This window comes from Astyanax mexicanus, chromosome 1 (genome assembly GCF_023375975.1).
Source record: "Astyanax mexicanus isolate ESR-SI-001 chromosome 1, AstMex3_surface, whole genome shotgun sequence".
NCBI lineage: Eukaryota > Metazoa > Chordata > Actinopteri > Characiformes > Acestrorhamphidae > Astyanax > Astyanax mexicanus.
Window position 1 is genome coordinate 51,699,857 of NC_064408.1, and position 27,893 is coordinate 51,727,749.

Consider the following 27,893-nt stretch of genomic DNA (forward strand, 5'->3'; position numbering starts at 1 on the left):
TTTGGTTTTGGCTAGTATTTTTGACTATTTGTGGTCATAAACATGACTATGATTTCTTGTCTCTTAGTATTATTCTATACCATTACAGAGGCTAAGTATATCTGGAATTCCACTAATAATTTAGCACGATTAATTAAAAGTGTATTATTGCCTGTTTTGGCTAAGAAGAGTAGTGATTTAAAACGCAATACTAAATTCAACTGCTCTCAACTTTCTGGACATTTAAGCTGGGTTTCAAAAAGCAAAAGGACAAACAAGAAACATCCTCAAACCAGTCTTGCAAGCCTGCGTCTACCACTATGCCTTCAAATATCACAGCTTTCTGGTCAGTTCCCATCTTATGTTACACTTAAACTCTCTGGAAACAGCATTGCACATATGTCGACAAAACATATGCAAAACCACACCAGTAAACAAAACTATAGAACTTGAGGAGTATACAGACAAATCAGCGTAAGTGCCAGGCCGGTGTTTCTGACTCTTATCAGCTTGTTAGATAGGATCTCTATGTGGGGAACACACCCTTCTTCTCAAGAATGTGCCTGCCCCTTGCTGGTCTATTTCCAATCAGTTTGTGTGTGTGCATATGCATCCTAGAGGTGGCATAATACCTCTTTTTTCCCAGTATTTATTGTAATATTTTAATATATTTAATATTTTAACCTAACTTAACTTCTAAAAATAGTAATAAATATTGTAACTTAGCTTAGTTTACAGCATTGTTGATTAATGTATAAATCCTAATTTATGCTTTTGTGTATAGGCTTTAAGCGGTTGTTTGCTACATTAGCCTTGTATATCTTGTTCCATACCAAAGAAACCAAAGCAAATATTGGAGAGCACACACATCTTGACTGACAGACTACATTTTTAGTAAGGGGAAAAGTGTGTAAATTAGATATCTTCACACAACTGGCCCTTTATGTTGCAGCAAACCATCTTTCTTTGTTATTTACCTGCTAAGCATTTAATGGCATGTCTGCTCTCTGGTTTATGGATGCCTTTGTTGCACCATAAGCTGTTTGGAGTAACATGAGGGGGGACTTGTCAAGCAAGCTTTTCTGGAACCTGCAGAATAATCTATTGGCAAATGCTTGGCTCTTCCTATCATGCAGGCAAATTATCAGTAGGTTCCTATTCAAATAGTTAATGTGTTTCTTGGAGTGGTGTTTTACACATTCCTTACAAAACATTAATGTTTTGGTCTAGTGAACAGTCTTAGGTGAACTGAAAGTGAGTTTTTTTTACTTTTGTGACAAACACAACAATGGCAGCAGTGTTAGGTTAGAAGTGTGTGATGAGTAAAACAAACACATTACTATATAATAACAGACCTTTTAATGTACTAAATACACACACACATACAGACAAACAAACACAGATGTCAGTCTTGGATGGTCACTCTTGAGTGTTTGCATCACTTGCATGCTTATGCGCTTAATGAAAAATAATAGCTGTCTGCAATTAAGTGCTGCTGAGTTATTGTGTGATTTATTTTGGGTGCATGTGCGTCACAAAATGTGCAGAGCTCAGGACAAGGAAAGAAACTAACTTCCTGATATCTAATTTACATTGGACTTACATAAAGGCTGATTCAACTCTTATTCCTGTATATAGTAATGTTATACATAATAGCCCCTTAATACTCTGGGTGTGATGAGACACTAATCTCACGAGACGAGAAGAGACACGATATTGGGTTCACGAAAACGAGACGAGACTAGATTTAAAAATAAAATTTTAAAGAAAATGTCAAAAATGAAAAATGGCTTAAAAACTAGTTTTATTGAACAAAATCATATAACACACAATTAACATACTGGTTTCTCTCACACTTTGATTTTATAAGAAATAGAAATAAGAATAAAAAATAAAAATAAAGTTCTTATATAGTGCAAACAATAAGTGCAAACCACAACCAGTCATATTAAGACTATGGTTTGTGTTTTTTTGTCTCCTAAATCTCTTGTAATTTAACTATGCATAACCATAATCAGTCATATTAAGACTATGCTTGAAGTGCAAACAGAGACAGAACATTTTTTTAAATACAGTACAGAGCTAAGGGATTAGTACAACTGCCTATGAAACAGTCACGTGTACGATTTACATATGGTTTGTGTCTTGTTGGTCACTCTGTTACTGTTTATTGTTTCCACTGGAGCCAAAATGCAGCCAGACATGCAACTTAAAAGTAGCAGAAACATTTTCTATGCCAGGAGTATTTCATTAGAATTCAGTGGTCCAGTTCTCGTTTTTCCGCCCGTTTTCCGGCTCCCTATCTCCTTATAAAGGCGTTTTTTCACGGCCGCGACCCTGACAACACGGGTTCAGTCCCGCGTGAGGAGCGGTGTGTTTATTTGTTTTTTCCTTACCGCGTCTGCACAGGTCTGAATGACTGAAGAGAGCGTTTGGTGATCTTACCGCACACGTGATTGGTCTGTGATTTACTGCGCCGCAAAGCGTGTATACAATTAAATCCTTCTCAGTAGGTTTGGGTCCGCATTGGACAACGTTGGACGGTCCGCCCATTAGTGACAACTGTTCTATGCAAATACCCGAATTTTCCTCTTCTGCTGAGAGCTGCTCTCACTCCTCAGCCACCCGCTGTACCGCTACTGGGTTGCCAGATCCCTCTTAAAAAGTCCACACTAAACAATTTTTTTCTTCCCGCGAGACAGGTTTAAACTTGATCGTCACTTTTTAATCTGGCCAGAACTCTCGTGCCACGAGATCTCGTCACACCCCTACTTAATACTGATGAATAATTGTGATTATTTAGGCATATTGTTTACCACAATGCTACTTTGTTACATTGGTTACATTGGGGGGTACAGAGAAAACAGGGCAAAATAGATTTCACATTTTTTGTACTTTGAAGTTGTAACTGATTGTGTGCTGCTCAGTCTGATGTGGAGTGTTGACCTTTGTGCTTTACTGTCCACAATATTGGAATAACAGTGACTGTGTAGCAGTTAGACAATACATACTATAGATTTTTATGTTTACAAACATTGTATTTTTTTTTTGAAGGTACAAAATACAACATTTCGAGCAAGAAATATTGGCATGTAAGATATCAATATAGCAAAGTATTGCAACATTTACTTTTGCAATACAGTATTGATAAAAAAAAAAATCATTATTCATTTACATGTAAAGATAGGTGTCAGACTAGGGTTAGTGGGCATAGTTTAAACACTAAACAAACCACACAGTGATGTTTTCCTACACCCCCTTCAGACAGCAGGCAGAATCCACATTATTTAAGCAGGTTAGCTGCAATACTAGTAGCCAACTTCAGCAGGGTTTGAACCGCTATGCTGACAGAGAAAACAGCCCAGCATTGCAAGTTTGGTGAGGGTTAGCCACAATGCTAGCAGCCAGTCTGAGTAGGGTGAGAGCCTAGGATGCTAACGGACAGATCAGCTGGGCTTGGTAAGGTTAAAGGAGACAAATAGGAGGACTGAGGCATGGCTGAATACAAAGCATTTTTTTTTATCTGATATGCTTTTAACATCTAGAGGAAAATGCATAATATTTTTTGTTTCTATGATTTTAGGAGTGATGCGTGTAAAGAAGCTTTGCTGTGGTTTGACTGTCAAAATGCTGTATGAGCTAAAACACTTTTTAAGTGTTGTATATTGTGCCTACTTTTTACATCATACTGCGTCTAACTTTACAGTTGATTACAGTAATCTACAGACTCTGGAGGGAAACTGACATAAAAGACAGTATTTCACTGATGCCTTCAATTACACAGTCTTAAGGTGTGAACAGGTATTTTTACCCCAGGTAATGTAAACCAAATCTAACTGGGTATTTCAGTACTCCACCAAGCTACAGGTGCATCTAAAAAATTAGAATATTAGTAAAAAGTTACTTTATTTCAGTAATTCAGTTCAAAATGTGAAACGTATATGGGTGTATTACAAACAGAGTTATGTATTTTTAGCATTTATTTCTTTTGAAATGCGAAGCTTCTAGAGGTCTAGTGTGAAGTTTCACCAATCAGTGATGGTTTGGAGAGCCAAGTCATCTGGTTTTGGTCCACTGTCCAAAGTCAGTACAGTGTTTTCCCGAAAAATCTTACAGCACTTCATGCTTTCTTCTGCTGACAATGTTTATGGAGATGTGGATTTCATTGTTCAGCAGGACTTGGCACACTGCCCACACTGTCAAAAGTACCAATTTGTCTTATATAATAATCATAATTACTGAGAAACTGATTTTTGGGCTTTCATTGGCTGCAAGCCATAATCAACAATACAATAAATAAACGCTTAAAATAGATTACTATGTGCATAATACATTTATATAATATGAGTTTTACATTTTGAACTGCATTACTGAAATTTAACTGAATTACTAAAAGTAACATTTCAATTCTAACAATATTTTATTATAATTATTTTAGATGCACCTGTATAATGAGAAGCATACTGAACAGAAGGAGAAATTATAGAACAGTAGTTAGTTCTCCCAGAAGGGAATGTCCATCGCAAAATCACAAATGTCTTCAAGAGAAAGCTATAAATTTACCCTGGAACTGACAAAGAACCAAGTACATCTAAAGAATGGCATTCCTCCCTTTAATTAGCTGAGCTAAAACAAACCAAAAAAAAAACTTAAAAAAATGTATAAGCTGGCAAGTTTGCCAAGAAACTTCATAAATTCTGCAGGTGATAACCTTTCTCTGCTTTTTGAAGTACTAACTTTGAAGCATGTGGTTGGTAGAGTTGTGCTTTTTAAATATGTTGCTGCATCAGGACCTGGACTAGAAATTCTGCTCAGAACTTTGAAATATGTTTTAGTTAACTCTGCAAGATTATTTTAGGCCATCTATTCTGATCTACGGCTGCACTAGAGTTTGGTCATGAATGAAGACACTGATTCAAACTAGCTCAAATCTTTTTCACCGCAATGGTTAGCTATACAAAACCATATGTCCTGACCTAAACCCTATTGAAAGATTTTTGCAGAAACTGAAATGTGAAGTTCACGCTTGGCAGGCCTGCTAATCTGCAAGGCTAAGGCAGTTCCTCCACAGCATTGTCACACAATAAGCAGCAACTGCAAAAGGTGTTTGGTTGCAGTTAGTGATGGTAATATGGTGTAACCAGCTATTGAATGGAAGAAAGTAATGACTTTTACCCACAGGGAGGTTTCGCATGTAATGTCTTTTCTTAAGAAAATGTTAAATTCTGGAACTTAGACAGGGGAGATGCACATTCCCATTTCCTGCAGGCAAGTAACAGTATTAGACGTTATTCTCACGTAAAATGTTTGTCAACTGATGCCATGACTAACATTCAATCTAAACTTAACGTCAGCAGAGGCAATTTTTGCAGCAGAATTTACCATTGGTTTGAATAGATCAGTTACATTAAAAATAAATAATAATTGCTTCAATTCAAACTCTGTATATCCGAGAGAAAGAGAGAGAAAGATTTGGGGTTTTAGTCTGGGTGGTGATTGTAGACCTGAGCATTCCACACCCACCTCTTTACCTCTTTTTCTTGTTTCCGAGGGAAAGACCATTCAGGAAGCTGAAGTCACATCCTCGAATTGAGTAGCGAGAGATAACCAATTCAGGCATTTTGAACACAGGCTGCTTCCTGTCTCTGTGTGTATATGCATGTGAGTGCATGCCCGCTGTGCTCCAGCTCATTTGCAGAGGCAATGTTAATGACGCAGGAGTGTGTGTATCTTTTATGGAAGAGGTGAAATGAGTCTCACATGGAGGGAAGCCATACAAATCTAGGGATCTGTGGGGTAAACATGTTAACTGCATACCACTATACCCAGTGAGAGGAACCCTGCATGTTACAGTGTAAAGGCCGGGGAGTATTAGAGATGTCAAATAATAGCCCAAACCATTTTACAAAAAGTATGTATGTATTACTCTTGAACTTTTGTACACCCATGGTGTGGACGGTGTTGTGTGTGAAAGAGAAACAGATGGGGATGTTTAGGTTATTGGGGGGTTGTGCAACAGGGGAGGTCTCCTTTGTACATATTTTTAGCTCTGACTTTACAGCCCTGTGGAGGATCACCAGTGTGACAGGAGGCTGGTGGAGACTAAAGCTATAGAAGACGTTCTAGAAACATCCAGAGCTGTCATTTAGAAAAAGCTCAGTTAGATGTGACATGTGCTCTTAGGAAGGTCCTTCTCCAGAGGTCATGAAAACTGCAAGATAACACAGTCCCAAGACCTGTTTTGTAGAACCTGACACTGTTTACTTTAGGCATAGGGAAATATTTTGCAATACTGTATTGGTTTTCAAAACAGCAGTACTGATTTTTGGTTTTTAATTTACATGTAAAGATTGTCAGATAGTGTTGTCTCCCACTAGGCAGCAGTGTTGCACTCTGTTGTTAGATCACACTCTTGCATAAAATGTTAACTTTTCTTTTACTCAGATTTTATAAATATGATGTGTTTGTTAAAGATCTCATTTTATCTTTTTTTTAATTCATTTTAAAATGTCTAGTTGTGGTCTCGTATGAATGAATGCCTGAAAGCATTTGTTTGTTAAAAAAATCTGGTATAACGCTGCTTTAGTCTGGTGAATGAGTAGGGGGGTGAGACGGACAACAGTTAGAAAAGTTTTAAAATAAAGAATTTTTACACTATTAATATGTTACTTTACAACATGTGTAATGCCCTGCTAAGCTACTGACCTAGTCCTAGTCTCTGTAAAATGCAAAATCCACCGGAGATCCTATGTAAACACTCAGAAGTGGGTAATCCAGGTCCAGAAAGTAAAAATTCACCCCAGAGTTTTGTTGGCTGAGCCACAGCAGAGCTGCCCAAGCAGTTGGAACAAAACTCTGAGGTGGATTTTTACTTTTAACTAGTGTATACAGAACTGTTTTAAACACACACAAATAGCTATCTCAGTTGTACTTCTCTGGTGGCATTCCATAGACAAATTCTAACAATTTGTTCCTTAGCTCTGAATAACCTTTAATACTATCATAGTTTCCCTAAACTTTTATTTAAACTATCGCCATATATCTCCTCACTTACACTATCGCAGTTGATCATGATACATTGACCTACAAGCCATAGCTATTTTTGGCAGCAATGACATTAGCAGTATGGCGTACACTGTTAGAAACTACAGTACTGAGCAAGAGTCCGAGACAACTCTCAGTTTATTCCATTAAAAACAGCCTTATCATCTGTACAATTACCTTGTAGATCACAAAAACTGCACATGTTCATACTGAGGAAAGTAAAAGAGACCAACATTAGATCAAGTCAAGATGCTGGTGTTTTATTAACAGTGGACTAACCATTACTGTTGAGACCAGACCTCAATATCCCTGAATGTGTTTGGAATGGTGAGAAACAGAAGGGCATTTCCACACCTGAAAGCATGGTCCAAGGTTGTAACATTGTTACTTTTGAAACATTTTGTCCTTTTGGTTTTATACTGCACTTTAATGAGCACATTAAAGAACTTTGCTGCCCTGTCATCGTTACATACTTGGGCTGTATCTTCTTATTCTTATATATTCCAATGTTGATTCCTGTATCAACTGTAACTGAAGATTAGTACATGTAGATATTTTTTTTTCTGATGTCGAAAAAGATTTAAATTGATTAAATGGCGGTGTAGTCTGCCGACCTCAGTTTGATGTGTAAGTAAGTTGTGGAGCAGATCTCTTACACCCTAAGGGTGCTGAAGAAATTCTTTAGCGCAGATGCCTCTACCTAATGGTTTAAATCTTTGCTCTCTCTTTGTGCAGGATTCCGTGAACGCCTTGGCCCTTGACCTGAATCACCCTGCACTTCGGAAGAACAAGAACATTGATGCCTTCTTAAGCAGATGTAAGTCCCCTATAACAGAGAATATACATGTATTCCAACGCAAGCTTAAGAAGGACAAAAAACAAGCTATGTTAAGTTTATTAAACTTGCCTTAGACTTTAGAACTCACTCTGCAAAATTATTTCCAAAACCCAACTGTGACCTTTACATTGAAGCACATTCATACCTTACTAACTCCTGCTACGAAGTGCAGTAATCCGGTGAGGCTGGTGTACGTGCAGCATCTTTTGTGTGGACAACACCCATTAACAATCTGCAGACATTTTGCATTCTTTTCTAATAGTCTTTTCAAAATGTTCATCTAGTGTTTAATTTCCACTGTTACTATTCAGTTACGTAAAAAATCAGTAATTCAGCCTGTCTATTTTGTCTGCTTTGTTTCTGCCTTAAAAATGATTTTGTCTGTAAATGTCCCTTTACTGAAGCAACTTCTGTTGAAATTTCCCCTTAATAATCCATAAAAAGTGGTGGTGTAAAGTCTCTTTGTGAATAGATGTGTGAATTAGTGGGCTTGAGAGATATGTATGATTTCTTGTACAGATGAAAAGGCCGTTAGCCGTCTGAGGGAGCTGCAAGCAAGGTTGGATGATTTTGACCGAATAAAGCTGATTGGCAGAGGAGCATATGGGGCAGTGCAGCTGGTAAGTTGTAAGAGAGAGAGAGAGAGAGAGAGAGCGCAGCAAAAAAAACTGTCAATCTTTTCTCAGGCATTGGCTTTTTGTTTTGCTGCATCAATGCCTGAAAGACCTTTGCATGTTTGTACACGCCTAAAGAGAGCACAGCCCAGACAGGAGTGTGTGAGTTGGACTCTCTCAAGATCTCTGTGATCTCTGTGAAGCGCCAGGTTATAATTGAGGCTTTGCTTGGTGTGTGTGAATGTGTGTGTGTGTGTGTGTGTGTATTGCTGTCTTTGTCCTTACAATCATAGTGGTATGTCATCATTTGTTAGTGTGTGAGGGTATTTTGGTTATTTTGATCAAATTTGAATGCTTTCTTTTTAATAAAAATTGGCACTTTAATATACATTTACAGTTATTTTTAGGTGTAGTGTTAATAAACCACAACTATTATTATGTTTACAAAAACATCAAAACCAACTGCTTGTGTGTGTGTCCTTTTTCCAGGACATCACATTATACATTCTGTGTTCATAAGTTTTAGTGTTCGGCTACTTTTAAACCCAAATTAGAATACTGCAGCTTAGAGACAGCTTTTACATATGTGGACTGTTATGAAAATGTGAAGTCTGTTTGTGTGTAGGTGTTAACACATACATACATACATCCTTGTTATGTTCATAGTATGAATCCTGCGCAACACGCTGGCCCTTCTTATCAAAATTTGATGCACTCCGTTTCCACAGAATATTTTATTATTCCTCAGTTTTGAGAGGTAAATGTGCTTTGTATTGGCATACCCACTGATATAAACAAATGCTGACACTATTAAAATTTTGTTTAAAGAATTATTACATTCATCTTTCGCTTTATATCATTAACAAAGTACTAAACCACCGAAAATAGCTTACACAGGCGCCTTGAACTTTGCTCATATACTGCAGTTGCTCAATTCATGCCATGGACAGTGATCACACTACACAATCCTGTAATTTGTTTTTAAATAAAGCATTTTATTTAGTGCTTGTTTTTGTGTAACATTAAAAAATAACCTCATATTTGTACCATACTAACAAAATCAACAATGTCCTCTAATTTTTTACTCAAAACTCTCTACGTTAATTTACCCTAAATTTAATTTCTGTATCCTGCTGCAGGCATACATAATGCCAAAAATGATGGTTCCATGGTACACAACCATGTACAAAAAGTTTTTCCAACACTTAAGATTCCTTTTAACCAACCAAAGACCTATTTGAGTCCAAGTTGTTTTTGCGTGGTCACAGTTTCATTGCTTTTATTAAAGAACCCTTGAAGAACCTGGCTGAGCGTGAATGCGGTTTGTTACATGAAGCATAGTCTGAATTCAGCTTAAGACACCTGACTGACCAGAAATCTGCTATGAATATTGGATATTAAATAATGTCATTGATCTATTTTGTCCATTATTTACACCAAAAGTTTTAGTTCTTCCTGCTATTATCATAAACACTGTAATTGCTCCTAGTTTGGAGCTTCCTGCTTAAAGGCATGTTACACAAACATGTGTAGGTGGCCTACTAAAGGAACATGCTTTTGCTCTTCATTGGTGAAAGTATAAACAAATGCTGACACTATAAAAAAATTGTTAAAATAATTGTTACATTCATCTTTCGCTTTATATCATTAACGAAGTACTAAACCACCGAAAATAGCTTACACAGGTGCCTTGAACTTTGCTCATATACTGCAGTAATTCATGCCAGGGACAGTGATCACACTACACAATCCTGTAATTTGTTATTTTATTTAGTGCTTGTTTTTGTGTAACATTAAAAAATAATTGGAGGTACCTTTACCTCATATTTGTACCATTTGTACCATACATGCTGTTGCTCTTCATTGGTGAAAGTATGAGCTTTTTGATAGTTGCCACATGTAAAAAAGAAAAAAAAAACAGGCTGCCTTAGATGTGGAAATGCTAAAAGTGTTAAATAGTTAATCCTGCTTTTGATAAAGCAACTGTCTCTATAGTCCAGGGAAGGCTTTCTATTCGAGCATTAATGTGGGGAATTAATTGCATTAAGTACTGTAGTGAGGTCAGGATGTTGGATGGTAACCTCTCTACCTCATCCACAACTCTCCAAATCGTCCCAGAAATAAAGGATGGAGCATTATCATTCCACTGCTCCACAGCTCATTAGGTTTATTTTTTATCTGCTCTTGAGAGCTTCAGTTCTATTCTATTGACAATTCTTCTCTACAGGGACTAGTGTGAGTGCTTGGACATGTCGGTCAGCAATAGGTGCAACTTAAAGTAGCTGAATGCATTTATTAGAAGGGATGTCCACGAACATATGGACATGTAGTGTGTGTGGATATGAAAGTCAACTTGGAATGCTATTTAGTATGTCATTCTTCTGGTTTATCATTCAGGTCTATTATACATTTGATTATATAAATCTTGTGTCTTTAACCTAATAATGGGATTTATACTTTTGCTGCAGCTTTCAGTGTAAGAAGCAACATTAGAACATTGTGTTTAACATTGTGTGTGTTTGTAGGTGCGTCACAAGGTCTCTAAGCAAGTCTATGCTATGAAGCAGCTGAGTAAGTTTGAGATGATCAAGCGCTCAGATTCTGCTTTCTTTTGGGAGGAGCGTGACATCATGGCCTTCTCCAACAGCCCCTGGATTGTACAGGTAAAATTTAAATACACCCACATGCGCAAACTTCACACACACACACAAACTTTGTTTGTTATGGGTATGAAAGAAAATACCCACCTTTTCACAATTCCCACAATACCATGCAAATGCAAACTTTACTGACACCAGACTGTAACTGTTTGGATGAACTGCGACACCCTTAAAATGTGGTAGTACATGGTGTGTTAAAACAATAGCATGAAATATTTCATTCTTTCTTTTGATGGTCTCTTATAGCATTGTTGAAAAACTTTCAGTGTTACCTGTGTTATGTTTTTATTTTAGGTTTTAGGTTGACAGATTTACATTTAAGAACGAGATTGAGGTTAGTGAGTGTTGCATTTAGGAAACATTTGTTCTCTGATCTCTTACAGTACAGTTCTTTTCTCTCTGCAGCTATGCTGTGCTTTCCAAGATGAGCGGCACCTGTACCTGGTGATGGAGTTCATGCCAGGAGGAGACCTAGTTACTCTGACAATGAACTACGACATGCCAGAAAAGTGGGCTCGATTCTACACGGCAGAGGTGGTGATGGCGCTGGATGCCATCCACTCCCTGGGCTTCATTCACAGAGACATCAAACCCGACAACATGCTTCTCGACCGCACCGGCCATCTTAAACTTGCAGACTTTGGCACCTGCATGAAGATGGACAAGGTGTGTGTGTGTGTGTGTGTGTGTTTGTGTGTTTGTGTGTGTGTGTGTGTGTGTGTGTGTGTATCTGTATCTGTGCCACAAAATATTTGTTTTTATTTGTCTTTATTATGAGCAACATTTCTCATTGTGGGATTATTTCATGCTTAATATGTACCAAATGCCTTCTCCAGAATCTGCCAGTAACTCCTGGCATGACTAAACTAGAAAATAAGTCTGTTCATTCAGATTCAGGTAATTCCAGTATGTTTTCTTACTTGTCCCTTTATATACACAGTTTCTACTACGGCTTGTACTAAAATTGTATGTATAAAACATGAAATTATTAAACATATTAGGAGTTCTAGCTACAGTCAGCAAAATCCGTATTTCGTATTTTAGTTGATTTTATAAGTTTTCCCCCTTACAAAGACATGAACTGTCTATAATTTTATGATGGTTTATTTTGACAGGGTAATAAAAAATAATTTCAGAAATAAACACGAAATAAATATTATAAATTAATAAATTATATAATTCAGTAAAATATGTATTTGATCCTCAAGCAAAATGTTACTTATTACTTGAAGAAACACCTTGAGAGTTCAGACCTTTCTTATAGTTAGTCACCAGGTTTATGCACATTTTAGGGATTTTGTCCCACTCTTCTTCACAAAAAATCAATGTAAATCTTAAAGATTTTTAGGATGACACTTAGCTGCTGAGCTCTCTCCACAGATTTTCTATGCAATCAATGACTGTTATTGGTGTCTGTTATTCAGAGTAAGATTGCTTACTTAAAGGGACAGGACTAATTTATGTGCCTGTAACTGGTCTATGGGGGTGAGAATTCTTGCTGGTTTGTAGGGGATTAAATATTATTAAACGTCATCAAATTAATTCTTAACTTTTATTTACTGTTTTTTTTCTGTAATTTTGTTGGCCTTCTGTCTCTCTACCTACCATAGACCATAAAACCTACCATAACAATTATGGACTGTTTATATGTCTTTGTACAGGAGTAGATTTACAAAATCAACAGGGGATCAAATAATTATTTTATATTTATAGTGGTTTAAAATATTTTAACAATTGTTTTTTGTCTCCATACATCTGAACTAGAATTTAAACATTTTCATTTTCAAACTTCAGAACAGTTCCAATCTACTCAATAATAATTGAAAACTACTGAACAGTAGTTCTAAAGTTTTTACATAATGATTCAACACTTCTAAGTAATTCCAATTATTTGTACCATAATTTTTTTTCCACCAAATTACAAACAACCAAACAGTTGGACAGTAGTGTGTAAAAAGCAATAAATTCTGCCATCTTGTGGAGAATAACTTAACTGCACAAATTGCAAAAAATGGTATGTCTGTTTCTGATTCAGTGTATTCATTTACTATATCTAAGTATTCTGTTTTGTGTATTGTGTGTGTGGGTACCCGCAGACTGGCATGGTCCGATGTGACACAGCTGTAGGGACTCCTGACTACATTTCACCAGAGGTGCTGATGTCACAGGGTGGGACGGGTTACTATGGACGTGAATGTGATTGGTGGTCTGTGGGAGTCTTCCTCTATGAACTACTGGTTGGTAAGTCTCTCTTCTCTTCTCTTCTCTTCTCTTCTCTTCACTTTTTCCTTTCTCTCATCTTTTGTTTTTTCCTTTTTCTCTTATCTTTTGTTTTTTCTCTCTTCTCTATTCTCTTTTATATTCTTTTCTCTTTTCTTACCCTTTTACTTTTCTTTTTTTTCTTGTTCTGACCTCTTCTTATTCTTCTAATTCATTCTTCCTCTTCTCTCCTCTCCTCCTCTCTCCTTGTTTTTCTTTTCTTTTCAATATTGTTGGTTTTGATAGTTTTGGATAGTCTTTCCACTGAAATGCAATACTCAGTTTTTTAGTCAGTGGTGCCAATGGTAAAAAAAAAAAATATATATATATACATATATATATAATCATTATCATCATTGTCATTACCACTGTAACGTGATTTGTCATTATTATTATTAACCCTGTGTTAACCCTTTCCCAAGGTGACACTCCATTCTATGCAGAGTCACTAGTGGGCACTTATGGAAAGATCATGGACCACAAAAACAGTCTGACATTTCCTGATGATGTGGAAATGTCAAAAGAAGCAAAAAGCCTGATCTGTGCCTTTCTGACTGACAGGTGAGAATGATACACAAAGAAAGGTCAAGAGAGAGTGATTGCTCAAGGGTACACAGAGAGAACGATGGAGAAAGTTATGCTGTTAGACCAGTGTAGTTTAATAGTGGTCTTGGAGTAATTAAATAAATAATAGTTCTATTAGTTATTTTTGATATTTGTCCATTTTTTGCTTTTTTTTTGTTTTTTTTGGCACTACTATAACAATATATATACAGTACTGTGCAAAAGTTTTAGGCACCAAAGCAAATTACACTAATCCATTTATGTCAGCAATAGTCTTTATCTCAGTGTTTTTACCTGAAAAAGCCACATCACATATTATTTTAACATATGCAAATATAGACATACATACAGTAAATCGCAACAATTTATTAGGAGATGTTTTAAGGAAAACAGGGCTGTAAAAGCTCAGCTTTTTGTAAAATTGCTGTTTGTATTTATTGTAGTGCTGGTGTTTTACTGAGCTAATAAACACTTCACAGATAAGAAGCTCTTTCTTTACTGAAATTCCCACAGGTGCCTAAAACATTTGCACATTTGCCTAGCTCACTTTATATCAATTCCTCATTCTGTTTACCCACATGCTTATTAAGCTCACTCACTCTTAAGTTTCTTCATTATTTCATTCACTCTTCTTTAGCTTAGTCATTTGTGTTCTGTTTCTCCTTCTTTTTTTTCTTTTCTGCTTGCTTGTCAAGCTCACTTTCATCGAGTTGCTCCTTTTTTACTTACTTTCTCCTCTAGCACATGCTCATTCTTTTTACTCACTCATTTAGATTGCTCACTCACATTTAATTTCTCTTTCTACTTATTGCTCACACCTGTCTAGTTCATTCTTCTTTTAGTCACTCCTCTAGTTTACTCACTCAAATTCAGTTTCTTATTCTTTTCACTTATGTGCTTCATCTTACTTATGCACCTCTTTAACAATTTCACTCTTGATTAAATCCTCCTTCTTTTCACTTCCTCACTTTTCAAGCTCCCTCACTCTTGTTCAGTTATTATTTCTTTTTATTTATTTTCTCCTCAAGCTAACTTAATAGTTTTAAGATTTTTTTATCTTTTATAACTCACTTGGTATCTTAGCTCACCTATCATTCTCCATCAGTTTCTCCTCCTTTTACTTACTCATTCCTCTATCTTAATCACCCTTGTTCAGTTCCTTTTAACTTGCTGCCTCCACTAATTGTACTTACTTGCTCCTGAGGTCAACTCTCATTCAATTCCTTAACTTTGGCAGCACAATTTAAGAGCAGTGTTTGGCCTGACACAGACACAAACACACGCACAATCCTTACTCCAGTTTTAGGCTCTGCTGGTATGTCCCACACGTGGCAGCGTAGAGTCTGCTGCACTGCTCATGCTTGAGGGAGTAAATATGGGAGGGGAGGGGTGTGTGTGTGTGTGCTGGGGATCTTGAGTTTTGTGGCTGCTCTTCTTCATTGCATTGCTTCTCTCTCCCACACACAGATACACTTTATATCAGCAGCACACAGTTACTGAATGGACTACTTAGAAGTGAAGTAGTGTAGTTAAGTTGTGCTCTGCAGCTGTGTGTGTGTGTGTGTGTGTGTGTGTGTGTGTGTGTGTGTTAATCAGTATTTTGGTATGTTCAGGGAGGTGAGGCTGGGCCGGACAGGAGTGGAGGAAATCAAATGTCATCCCTTTTTCAAAAACGACCAGTGGACCTTCGACACCATACGAGACAGTAAGCATCCTCTGTGTGTGTTTTTGTGTTTGTGTGTGTGTGTGTGTGTGTGTGTGTGTGTGTGTTTGTGTGTGAAAATACAAATAACAGAATATGGTGCAGCAATTTTATTTGATACAGATCTACATAATTTACTTGTGAATGACACATACACACATAAAATCATGACACAAAACATACCTGTTACATATTACAGTAAAGACCAAGTTACAAATGAGTTTTATAGTAGATTCTGAATAATTAGTTGATAGTATTTAGTAGAGATGGTTTCCCAAAATGTGATTAAGCACGGCCTTTTCATTTGAAAGAAAAATATAGTCTACAACCAGGCTTAATCCTTGTCTGTAAAACTTAGATTATTTACAGAATATGTATTCGAATTGTTAGTAGAATTATTATATACTGAATTCATTAGCAGATACTGCTTAATTAGTTATTATTGAATAAATAGTAGTTACTGATTAATCAGTATATATTGAATAGTAGGTTATAGGTCATAGTATCAATGTTTGTTATTAGACCTGTATTCAAATTATGTAAACGGATGCATTTCTGTTTACAGTGTTTGCCTTTTCTGCTCTTATCTAGGTTGACTTATAATTGAACTATAAATTTCACACATGAAGGAGTGTAGTTTTGGAATTATTGTCAAGGACTCTTATTGGAATAATGTGGATTTGAACTGTATGTTGTGGACGCCGCTGTTGATACTCACGATTCTAAACTATTCTCTGTATCATGATCCAAAAACATCCAAAAGACAAGTTATGCATTTTATTTAAAAACAACAAACAGCAACAATAGTTGCTGCCAAATGTCTGTTAACTGAAATACAGAGTAATCTTGCCTACATAGCAGCATAATAATAACAATAATAATAATAATAATAATAATAATAATAATAATAATAATAATAATAATAATAATAATAATAATAATTGTTTTTTATAGGTTTTAATAACAAGTTCCTTAGAACAAAATCTGTTAACTAGTGTAACAAATTGAAATGTTTTTCTTCTTTAGTAAAGTTTTGGTTTAACAGTTACTGTGGAATGTAATGTACACGTATCAAGTGTATCACTGGCTGGTTTGTAATTTAGAGAAAATGCAGTTATTGTTTGCCTTCAAAGAATAAACAGTTTAAAAATGATTAGAAATTACAATATCATATGCAAAAATACATTTATTGCTTTAAATAATAACAGTATGAATTCATTATGAACAAATTAATTTAACCACCAGGATGTTAGTTAGTTCTAGAACGTTTTTAAAAAAGTTTTATTTCTATTTCTATTATAGTACGTGTTTATATATCGAAATGTTAAATGTGTAACTATTTAATTTATACCTGTATTTACTAAATTGTTTCCTTTCGTTTTGAGCCAGTGAGAATGCATCTATATGAAGTGGGCAGTGTAAAGTAAAGTGAAAAATACATATAATGAAAAAAAACAGATAATACATTAAGTGTCGTTCTCCTTTGTACTGATTTTATTATTTCCATAGTTGTTACAAATAGATATACTGCAAGAATGAAAACTTTCATATGGTTTCTAGTGTGATTTAGAATGTGAGGCACACATTTTGTATGGCATTTATCTACACTGTTGTGTTGTGTACATTTTTGGATACGGGTGGAACCCAGCTCGTGGCCAATGCAGAGCTACTAATGAGAGGACTGATTCAAAACCACCAGCAGGCTCCAGGCTGCCTCTCCTGCTTTCGCTCTCCCTCCCTGGAAGCAGTTCCCTGGGAGCTTGCTAGAAAATTGCTCTGAGGGTTCTACCGTGCCTCCCAGTCCTTAGCCTGTTTCCCTCTGCAGGAGCTGTTTTTAGTCACTTTCAGCCAGAATGGGTTCTTATTAAAGAGCAGAGACCCAGTACAGCACAGTTGCCAGATTCCATAAGACCAGAGAACACTAACCCAGCAAATACTAGCAGATCTGCACAGGGTTGGTGCACCATACCATTCATACTGCTCTGAAACGTTTACTCCCTGTTTACATCATTGTAGAAAAAAGTGAATTTAATATGGGACACACTCATGAATAGTCAGGGATTTTAGGTGTTTCTATATTATTCTCTGATATTCACTCAAATTTACTTATGTTTTTTGCTGTTAAGTAGTGTTCTCTTTCCATTGATATGTTTGAGAATGTTCTCCCAATCCACACTTTCCACACTTTTCACAGTTAGAAAAACTGGTTTTCATCATAAAATTGGGTTTCATTTAGTTGCCTTAATTTGGAACTTTTTTGGGGGCTGGGGGAATGAGAAAAAAAACGCAGTTGTTGTTAGTTGTTTACCCCATTTACTGTATTTTTCTGTATAACGTTCTACATATAGTTGCAGAAGTTAGTATGTCAAGTTAGGATTATTAGTGAGGTGCAGTTAACTAATAAAACAAAAACACCTCAACATGTGTTTTCTCCTAAATAATTTCTCTCACATTAATTAGCTGTCCAAGTGTTCAAAAAAGATATAAGAAAAGACTAAAACAACAGATAACACTGATTCTTTGTTTTGCTGCTTTGCGATATCAAACAAGACATAATGCAATACACAATGCAAGTCATTGCACAGACAACAAATGCTAATTTCTTAAGAACATCCATTTAAAAAAAGAAATGACATGACAAAACATCATTTTGTAGAGCAGACAGCTTTATTGCAGGTTCCTACTGGTTACAAATTATAGGACAACAAATAGTGTAGTGTATTAGTGACTAAAATGTTGTTTATTTTAAACTTGGCATTAGTGGTGTGTAAAATCTTTCCTCTCCTTCCTTGTTAGTTTTAAACATTTTACAGTAGCCTTGGCTAAGATTGAGCCCCAATGGTTAAAAAAGAAAAAACCTGACAGACTGAAGACATGTTTTCTGTTGCAACACGCAACAGAATTTCACAGCGTGTTTGCATCCATGCGTGAGGTCAGACGAAATGCACGTAACAGCCCAGAGCCCCTCCCTTTCTGAATCTGGCCCAAATCCGCCATTTAAGGTAAACCACACACTACTTGAAATGATGACCCAGATGTGGGCTAGATGCAGTTGCCAGAAATATTCATCTACAGCTAGATGTGATACTGGTGGTTACGTGTTGGATCAGTTTGGTTTAAAGGTGGATGGGAGTCTGGCCTCTCACATCTGTAATGTACAGATATACTGAAAGATACAGTAGAGTAATTGTATAATAATAACAATAACATTTATAATATAATTCCGAGTGGCAATGTTGCTATAAGGGCATTGAAACTTTACACTGTCCGCCCCCTCCCCAAACTGTTCAAGAGGGCTGTGATTCAAGCTGTTATAGGTCTCCCTTCACGTTTACTTTTGTGTAGAGCATCCTTTTTTTCTGTCAAAATAATTATTTACAGGACAAAAGTTTGGACACACCTTCTCATTCAATGCGTTTTTTTTGTGGGTGTGAAATGCATGCTCTAATCATATACAGGGGGAGAGAGACAGACAGAGAGAGAGAGAGAGAAACACTGTGAGGGAGTGTGCGTGTTTGTTTTCATAGATTTTAAGGAAAAAGCAGGCTATTTATGAAAACTAGAGTAAAACAGGGTTCACCTTTACCCTGCTTTAGCATTAGGCTTTAAACATTTTCATTGAGGTGGGACACGTGCATGACCACGTGTTCAGAAAAGGTATGAAATCTTAATGTGTGTGTATCTGTATGTGTGTGAGCCAGCCTGGGCGCAGTAGGTAGAGCCGTGGCCAGCTTGGCAAAGACTGAACTTCACTCCTCCCTGCAACTACAGGGTCGACTTTGTGTTACACACACTGAGCCTTTCAGAGAATGATACATACATACATGCTCACTCTCATACACACACTTACACACTCACAGAAAAAGGAAGGTATTTGCAGGTTTATATTTTCTCTCTCTCTCCCTCTCTCTCTCTCCCTCTCCCTCTCTCAGCCATGGCTCCAGTGGTGCCAGAGCTAAACAGCGATATTGACACCAGTCATTTTGATGACATTGAGGATGAGAAAGGAGATGTGGAGACGTTCCCTCCAGCCCGCGCCTTCGTAGGCAATCAACTACCATTTGTGGGCTTTACCTACTTCAGAGAGAACCAGTAAGTATATTTGTGTGTGTGTGTGTGTGTGCGTGCATGTGAGTATGTGTGTTAGGGAATGATTAACATTTGCTGGATTTTGTAAATACTTTGTTTTATGTAACACACAGAGACAGAAATGCACACCATGTGTTTGGCCAGGATTCTGACACTGCAGAATTAAAAAACCTGTGTGATTTAACTAAAGGCTCTCTGTCCAGATTTTTACTTTTCTTTATCATTTGAACTGATGTAATGAATATAATTTTTTTAATCATTGTTAATTAGTTCTTGTGTTAGTTTACCAGTGTAAGCATGTCAGTTTACCCTGTAAGCAATCTTTAGACCAGACATAGCGGTGCCAGGTGTCAAGCTGGGTCCTTAACAGAGCAAGACATCTGTTTTTGGGACTGATGGTTGAAGGTCCTTTGTTTCTGGTACACCTCCCCCATGTCTAAACACTATTTAGCCAATGTGTGTGAATGAGTTAGAGAGAGAGACTGCGTTGGTGTTGGAGGTGAGCTGGCTGGGAGAGCTGCTGGACAGCCGTAAGGCTGTACTAAGGCTGGACCATGCTTGTCTCAGTGTCCATGCTTTAAACAACTATCCGAATAAAGCTACAATCTTCCTGCAATAACGTTGTCTGAGACTCCTTTCTTCTGCAATCTACATCTACAAGAACTGGTACGTTGTTGAACAGCAGACGTCAGCAGACGTCAAGAAGATCTAGTGTTCTCTTCACTGCTTCACTGACCCATTTAGAGAAATCTAAATGTGTGGTTAAGAAGACAGAAGTAAGCACCAAGAAAAGAATACAACAGAACATAGTAGACACAATAGACCAATAGAACTAATCTAAAATGAGTAAAATATATAATTAATGTTGACTTACCCGAATACAAAAAATTGGCAGCATTTTAGCCTTCTCCTTTAAAGAGACAAAGTTCTCTTGAACTCTTCAGTGATTTAAGCTAGACCACAAATCTGTCTAAAATGTATAGTGTTTTATTTTATCATCAAGATGATTAGAGTGGTAATAATTATGTGATATAAAAACATTTATTTAATAGGGAAAGACTGAGAAAAAACAACAACAAAGTAACTGAATGAAAGCCTTTTTACCACAGCTCACAGTTGCAGTGTCTAATTCTGTCCATGTGTTTTGTTATGGGTCTTAGTGGGGGCCTGTTGAGTTACAGTGAGCTTCTGTGTAAAGTTAGGTAATACCGGTCGGAGACAGGAAATACACTGTTTATGTTAAAGGAAGTGGTTAGAGCAGCCATAGCTGAGTACTGCAGGCATTCGCTTACAATTCCCTTCTTACTCCTATCCTTTCCTGCCCCTTTCCCTCTCTTTTTCTTTCCATCTCCCTATCTGATGTTACTCAGGTTGTTAAGCAACAGCGTAAGCTCTGCAGATGATGAATCAGACATCTATGTTGACGGTCCCTCAGAAAAGGAATGCTACTCAGCCAAATCTGAGGTGAGTGTGTCTGTGTGTGCACTTGTACCTTAAATGCAAATGTTTATAATTACTTTCCAGATTAAATTTCAAAACATTTTTTTTTTATGCAACACAGTTCATATCATTGCTGTCCAATGAAAAACAAGTATCTCAGGAATAGCAACTTTACAGGAGATAAAAAAAAAAGTCCATGGAAAAGCTTATTTATGTAGGAGCTTATTTCAGGTAATTTTGAAGTATTTCTATTGATTCGTTCATCAAGAAATTTTGACACAGTGTAAGGGACATTTTGTCTGTTCAAATTATGTAGTAAACTAAAAATCGTTTTTCATTGGACAGTGACGATATATGTAAACTAGGCAGTAATTTACCCATTTTAATTTTATTGTTTCTCAATTGACATGAGAACCAGATCATTTACCTTTCTCCACCTATGTATTTAGCATAGCAGTTTTTTTCCCCCCTCAAATGCAACTTATTTTATTTATTTTTTTTTTGTTTGCCCATCTATGTAAACATGGCATTTTAGGTTACTATAAAATGGACATCACACAGTTAGCTTGGTTGGTTGGTGACAATTAAAGGCCAATTTATATGTCTGCAGGGAACCTTTGCCGTAGCCTCTGCATACCCTTCGCCATAGCCCGATTCACACCCCAGAAACTTGACCACACAGTGTGGACAGCAGCAGCTGTGATTGGTCCGCTGGTCAGAAACACAAACAGAAAAGTATAAACGTGCAAAGCAGTATAGGTCACGTGCACAGGTTACGCTGTAGACAGTTTAAATATTAAAAGATAAAACACCTCAATGTCTCTGAATAATTAGTAGTGTTTGTGATTTTCAAAATTAAAGTAAAAAAGTATTCGTAGGAGATTAGTTTTATTCATGGAACAAAAGGGGATTAGGCCTGTGTGTGAGATGCTGGTTAAACACAAAGTATACATATCCGAAAATATGTCTCAGCTTTGCTTAGTGTTTAGATCAGTTTAGGTTGTCACACTGGATTTTTTGATAAATTTGAAATCAAACTTTGTTAGCAACTTTGTTAGTCTTTAGATGTCAACTGTTATTAATTATTAAGATTTTGTTTTTTTTAATTGATATGGTATTGCAACTCATAATATTTTGATGTATAATTATTGTATGATTTGGAACATTTTTAACAATCTGTAGCATTTGGGCCATTTTTACATAGCTGTTAACAAATTAAATAAACTTAACTAGTATTTTGTCTTACTTAACTAGTGCTACAGTAAAATCTGTAAATATTCAGATTGTATACATATGATGTTTATTGTACTATGACATTTTTGTTCTAAAATTTGATTTAAACAGTCAGAATACTTTTCCATCTTACAGTATTCCTGTATGTTTTGACATATTGAATCATAACCCCTGAATCGTAATGCATATCTTGCCAAAACACAGCCCTAATGTCTGGATGTGTGTGCGTTACGTAGCAACTACTCTACTTACTGTCACTGATGCTTCAAGATTAATTAGCAAACAGAGAACACTATTTAAAACAAAAAACAAAACAGTCAGCCTCTTTTCATATATCACTCAATGTGGGAGACCCCAAATGAACATTGTGTCAAGCAGCAGTTTAAAGATAACTTTAGTGAAATTCTCTTTGCAATGGAATTTCACAAAATGCTGTGTGTGTAACCAGCGTGGGCTTGACTAGCTGGGCAATCCTTCAAGAGAATTTTTACAGGAGTTTAGTGCGGGTGTTCTCTTTTCCAATCCAAAGAAAAAAACAACTGTAAAAATATTTAGTTTCTTTGTACCTTTTGTGTAGTGTAGTTCCTATCAGAAAACCTTAACTTCTAACTGCACAGCAGATAACCAAATTTAATAGTATCATTATAATTTTACATTTTATAAGCTTGTGATCTTGTACAGTGCAGAATGTGCAGAAACAGTTTGAGCTATGTAAATGCACAGTGAATGATTTGATGATTTAAATGATGATGATGTGCTTTCTCCTAAGTCTGATGATCTGCAGAAGAAGCTGAGTAAGTTGGAGGAGAAGTTCAAAAATGAAATTCAAGTCAAGGGGGAGCTGGAAAGCAAATGCAGGTAAAGCCCAGGACATACGTATTTTGTGCAGAACTTTAGTATTATACAAAACTCCTTTTAGCCATTAAGCACAAGTACTTTTGTTCTTATTTTGTGAATATTTTTGAGTAGATTAATAATATGATATCTAATCTTTCACTAAACTAAACTCCAGGACAGACTGCTGAAAATATAATGCTGAGTGTACAACAAAGAAAAGTTATAATTGCAGCAACAACAGCAGCCTGTGATGCAGATTTTTTTTTGGACGTTCTCATCTTGGAGCATAAAACAGCTAGATTTCATAATGTCATAGCAACAATGATACATTTTTGGACAGATGCCATGAACTTGTTAAATATTTGTAAACGTTGATGTATATGTTTTTTTTTTTGTTTTTTTATTTTATTTTATATACTCTTTATTTCACCATACAGTGAGGAAAATAAGTATTTGAACACTGCGATTTCTCCCACTTAGAAATCATGGAGGGATCTGAAATATTTTTATCTTAGGTGCATGTCCAATGTGAAAGACAAAATCTAAAAAAATTATAATAAATCACAATGTATGAATTTTTTAAATAATTAAAAAATAAGTAAGTATGCAAATAAGTATTTGAATACCTGCCAATAAGCAAACATTCTGTTCCTCAAAGACCTAAAGACACCTGTCCACCCCAAACAATCAGTAAGACTCTAACTACTAACATAACTAAGACCAAGAGCTGTTCAAAGACACCAGAGACATGACTGTCAATCTCCCTCGGACTGGGGCTCCATGCAGAATCTCACCTTGTGGTGTATCAGTGATCCTAAAAAAGGTGAGGAAACAGCCCAGAACTACACGGGAGGAGCTGGTCAATGACCTGAAGAGAGCTGGCACCACTGTTTCCAAGGTTACTGTGGGTAATACACTAAGACTTCATAGTTTAAAGTTGTGGATGGCACAGAAGTTTCCCCTGCTTAAATCAACACATGTTCAGGCCTGTCTTAAGTTTACCCACGACCATTTGGATGATCCAGAGGAGTCATGGGAAAAAGTTCTGTGGTCAGATGAGACCGAAATAGAACTTTTTGGTCTTAATTCTAAACCTGTTCTAAAAGTGTTTGGAGGACGAAGAATGATGAGTGCCATCCCAAAAATACCTTCCTCACTGTGAAGCATGGGGCTGGAAGCATCATGCTTTGGGGGTGTTTTTCTGCATATGGGACAGGACGACTGCACTGTATTAAGGAGAGGATGACTGGGGTCAGGTATTGTGAGATTTTGGGGAACAACCTCCTTCCCTCAGTTAGAGCATTGAAGATGGGTCATGGCTGGGTCTTCCAACATGACAATGACCCAAAGCACACTGCCAGGATAACCAAGGAGTGGTACCATAAGCATATCAAGGTTCTGGAGTGGCCTAGCCAGTCTCCAGACCTAAACCCTGTAGAAAATCTTTGGAAGGAGCTCAAACTGTGTTTCTTAGTGGCAGCCCAGAAACCTGACTGATCTGGAGATCTGTGTGGAGAAATGAGCCAAACTCCCTGTTGCAGTTTGTGCAAACCTGGTGAAAAACTACAGGAAACGTTTGACCTCTGTAATTGCAAACAGGCCACTGTACCAAATATTAACATTGATTTTCACAGGTGTTTAAATACTTACTTGCAGAAATTACACACATAAATTATTAAAACATAATTACATTGTGATTTCCAGATTTTGTTTTTAGATTATGTCTCTCACAGTGGACATGCACCTAAGATGATTTGTAAGTGGGAGAACTTGCAAAGTCGCAGAGTGTTCAAATACTTATTTTCCTGAATGTACATGTAATAACACCCTCATGTCTTTTTTATTGTGTTCCATTGAAATTCAGAGATCACTAATTGTAAGCAAATTAACTTGTCAACAAAAACAACCAAAAATATATAATAATTATAAATATTAACTATTTTGTTTGGAACAAAAATAAATGAAAGAAGAAATCCCTGTTTTATGCAGAGTACTGTTCATTAAAATGTTTCTGTGTATATTTACATACTCATTTATTTACTGTTTTTTATGTCATTAGAACTGCAAACGATCGGCTAGATAAACTGTCAAAAGAGCTCGAAGAGGAGGTAAGATACTTCGAACATGCAAATATCACTTAAAGCAACATTAGCATTAAAAATCATGTTCATTTTTCACTGACCAATAATACAGAGAAAAGTTTCCCTATCCGTATTTCCTATTTGCTGTTAAAAAACTATGTAACCATTTAAAGCTGCAGCAGAATACTTGAGAGAACTGCATTTCTTGAGAGAACTGCTTTCTGGGGAGCCCCGTAGAATGATGCTGCTATATAAAATCATTTAGGGACAATTGACAGTGTTTAATATGTCTGTTATTTGTTTTCTGGTTTTGAGTAGTAGTAGTAGTAGTAGAGCTAAGACAGCTAATACAGAACAGAAATAGGCAACACCTATAGTAGCATAGTTAATCCAATTAATTCATGCTAAAGTCTGATTTTCTTTCTAAAAACCTTATAGTTACACACAGTCTTATATCTCTTCTGGCACAGCCCAAGTGTTTTTAAAGTAATGACTCAAATTAGCTCTATTTGGAGCAAAGGAGTAATTTTGACCATGTAATGGCAATGTCAGTGGTAAGCTGTACTCACTTTTTCAGCATTTCCTAAATGACACAGTGTTTTCTCCATGTTTCGCTCTAGCTGGTGTTTACTGTCAGATTTAGGAACACTTTCTTTCATAAATAGAACAGCATGCCAGGAATTAGCTTTGGCAGAGTGCTCTGTAACCAGCGACATGCAGGAACATAACAGAAAATGTGCAAATAGAGCATGTAACACAAAATAAGACTAATATTTATTTAAATACATTTATTCACACTTCAGAAATCATATGAGTTAATGAGAAATTTATACCCCACGTGGTTGTACCCACTTTAAAGCACACAAAACAATAAAACCACAAACAATGCAAATAATATAAACTACCAGTGACTTGGCAGTTGTGTAATCACAGTGCAAGTGGCCTTTACCAGTAATTAAAAAATAATGATATAAAGAAGTAACGACTTTTCATTTAACAGTGAACTTAATATGTATTACTAGTATTAGGCACAGCTGAAACTAATTATCTTTAATGCTCATTTCCTTTTTTCTTTTTATGTATTTACTAGAATAGGAATGTCTGATGGGAATGGGTGTAGCCTATTCTCTGTTGACATGAAGCTTCAGTGTATTATAACTATACATTTTGTATGTGTAGTGTCATTCTGGTTACATAAAAATCCCCTAGATATTCTGGTCCATAGTGTTTGTCACAACCTGGAAATGTCAGGTGAGTGAGGAATGTCTGCTTCTCTCTGAGGAATGTTTAGCACTCAAAATAGCTTCATACAAGGAAGTTCCTGTTCTTAAGATAGCATATTAGCACTACCAGAAACAGTCGTACGTGTCTGAGAAATGTATATTTAAAACATATATTTATTGTAGTGTAATCAGTGTCGATTTTTAAATATAATTAGGAAATGACACTTAACAATAACAGAGCCAATAAAAGACCCACATCTGGCAGACTATTGGAGTGGTGATGTAGAAAACCTATCCTGCGTTCTTACTAGTGCTGCACTATTTTGGAAAAATAGTTCTTGAAAATATATTGATCTTGATAGTGCTATGTTGACTAATTATATTTATTGTGCTATTAAAAAACTGCGACTTTTTAAAATGTGTTTTAACAAATACAAGATATTATTGTTACTGCTTCCTTTTTTCCTTATATTTGATTTCATTATGTGGCGTATTTACACATAAAGCTACACTGATTGCCCAGATAAATGTTTTTATACTGTTTACTTATGTTCCTAAGACTGCACAGTACTTTATATGTTATGAATGTAATCAATGTGGTCATATTATTATTATTATTATTATTATTACATGTGAGACTGAAACTTTCATTTAATGCAAAAGTCAAATGAAGAAGCCCAAAATAAGAGTTAACTGGTTCAGTATGTTCTGAGTAATGCAACATAAATCATATTAAGTGGCTTTTAGAGGTGTTTGCACTGAGGTTTGGTTTAAACCTGATTTTAGTTTGGAAATTGAAAACCCATTTTCCTTTCAGCAGAGCCATTTGGCCCCAACCCTGAGTTGTTTCCATTGACTGTTCCATCATTTTTAAGGGGTCCGGACAGTGTGTAGTTTGTTGAGAAAGTAATTAAATATGTATTGCCAAAAGTGCAGTAAAACAGTTCTGTATGATTTCCCGCTGAACTACTTCTCTGAGAACATTTTCTCTCCCTCTCGCTCACTTTTTATGCTTTCTCTCCCTCTGTGTAGATGAGTTCGAGGCAGAGGGCGGAGGAATTTTTAAGAAAGTTGGAGAGAGAGAGCGCTCTCTTGCAGCACCAGAACACAGAGAGCCTGAGAAAAGCAGAGCTGGAGACGGAGAGAAAGCGTGGCTTAGAGAATGAAGGTAAGAGCACTTTCAAAATGACATACTTAACTTTAATTTTAAACTTATTCTGCATCATAACTGTGTACTAGACACTAACTAATCCTTGCCCTCTAGTTTTGCACACCCAGTTCTGCATGTTTTAGCATTTTTCCTGCTTGAACAGACCTAGTTTAGGTCTGT

General features: G+C 36.3%; 1 protein-coding gene across 4 annotated transcripts in view; it reads left to right on the forward strand.

The window, feature by feature from the left end:
• Positions 1-27,893, forward strand: part of LOC103045824 (rho-associated protein kinase 2) — a 53,034-nt gene that overhangs the window by 1,691 nt on the left and 23,450 nt on the right. For all 4 annotated transcript variants that reach the window (XR_007439295.1, XM_049479762.1, XM_049479764.1 and 1 more), the window contains exons 2-13: positions 7,759-7,840; positions 8,381-8,481; positions 11,001-11,138; positions 11,541-11,801; positions 13,232-13,376; positions 13,817-13,955; positions 15,572-15,663; positions 19,593-19,752; positions 21,120-21,213; positions 23,192-23,280; positions 25,319-25,367; positions 27,596-27,731. Coding sequence is in view for 3 of the 4 variants with exons in the window: in XM_049479762.1 (XP_049335719.1) it covers positions 7,759-7,840; positions 8,381-8,481; positions 11,001-11,138; positions 11,541-11,801; positions 13,232-13,376; positions 13,817-13,955; positions 15,572-15,663; positions 19,593-19,752; positions 21,120-21,213; positions 23,192-23,280; positions 25,319-25,367; positions 27,596-27,731 (1,486 nt within the window). In the remaining variant the exon portion in view is untranslated. The remainder of the gene's footprint in view (positions 1-7,758; positions 7,841-8,380; positions 8,482-11,000; positions 11,139-11,540; positions 11,802-13,231; positions 13,377-13,816; positions 13,956-15,571; positions 15,664-19,592; positions 19,753-21,119; positions 21,214-23,191; positions 23,281-25,318; positions 25,368-27,595; positions 27,732-27,893) is intronic.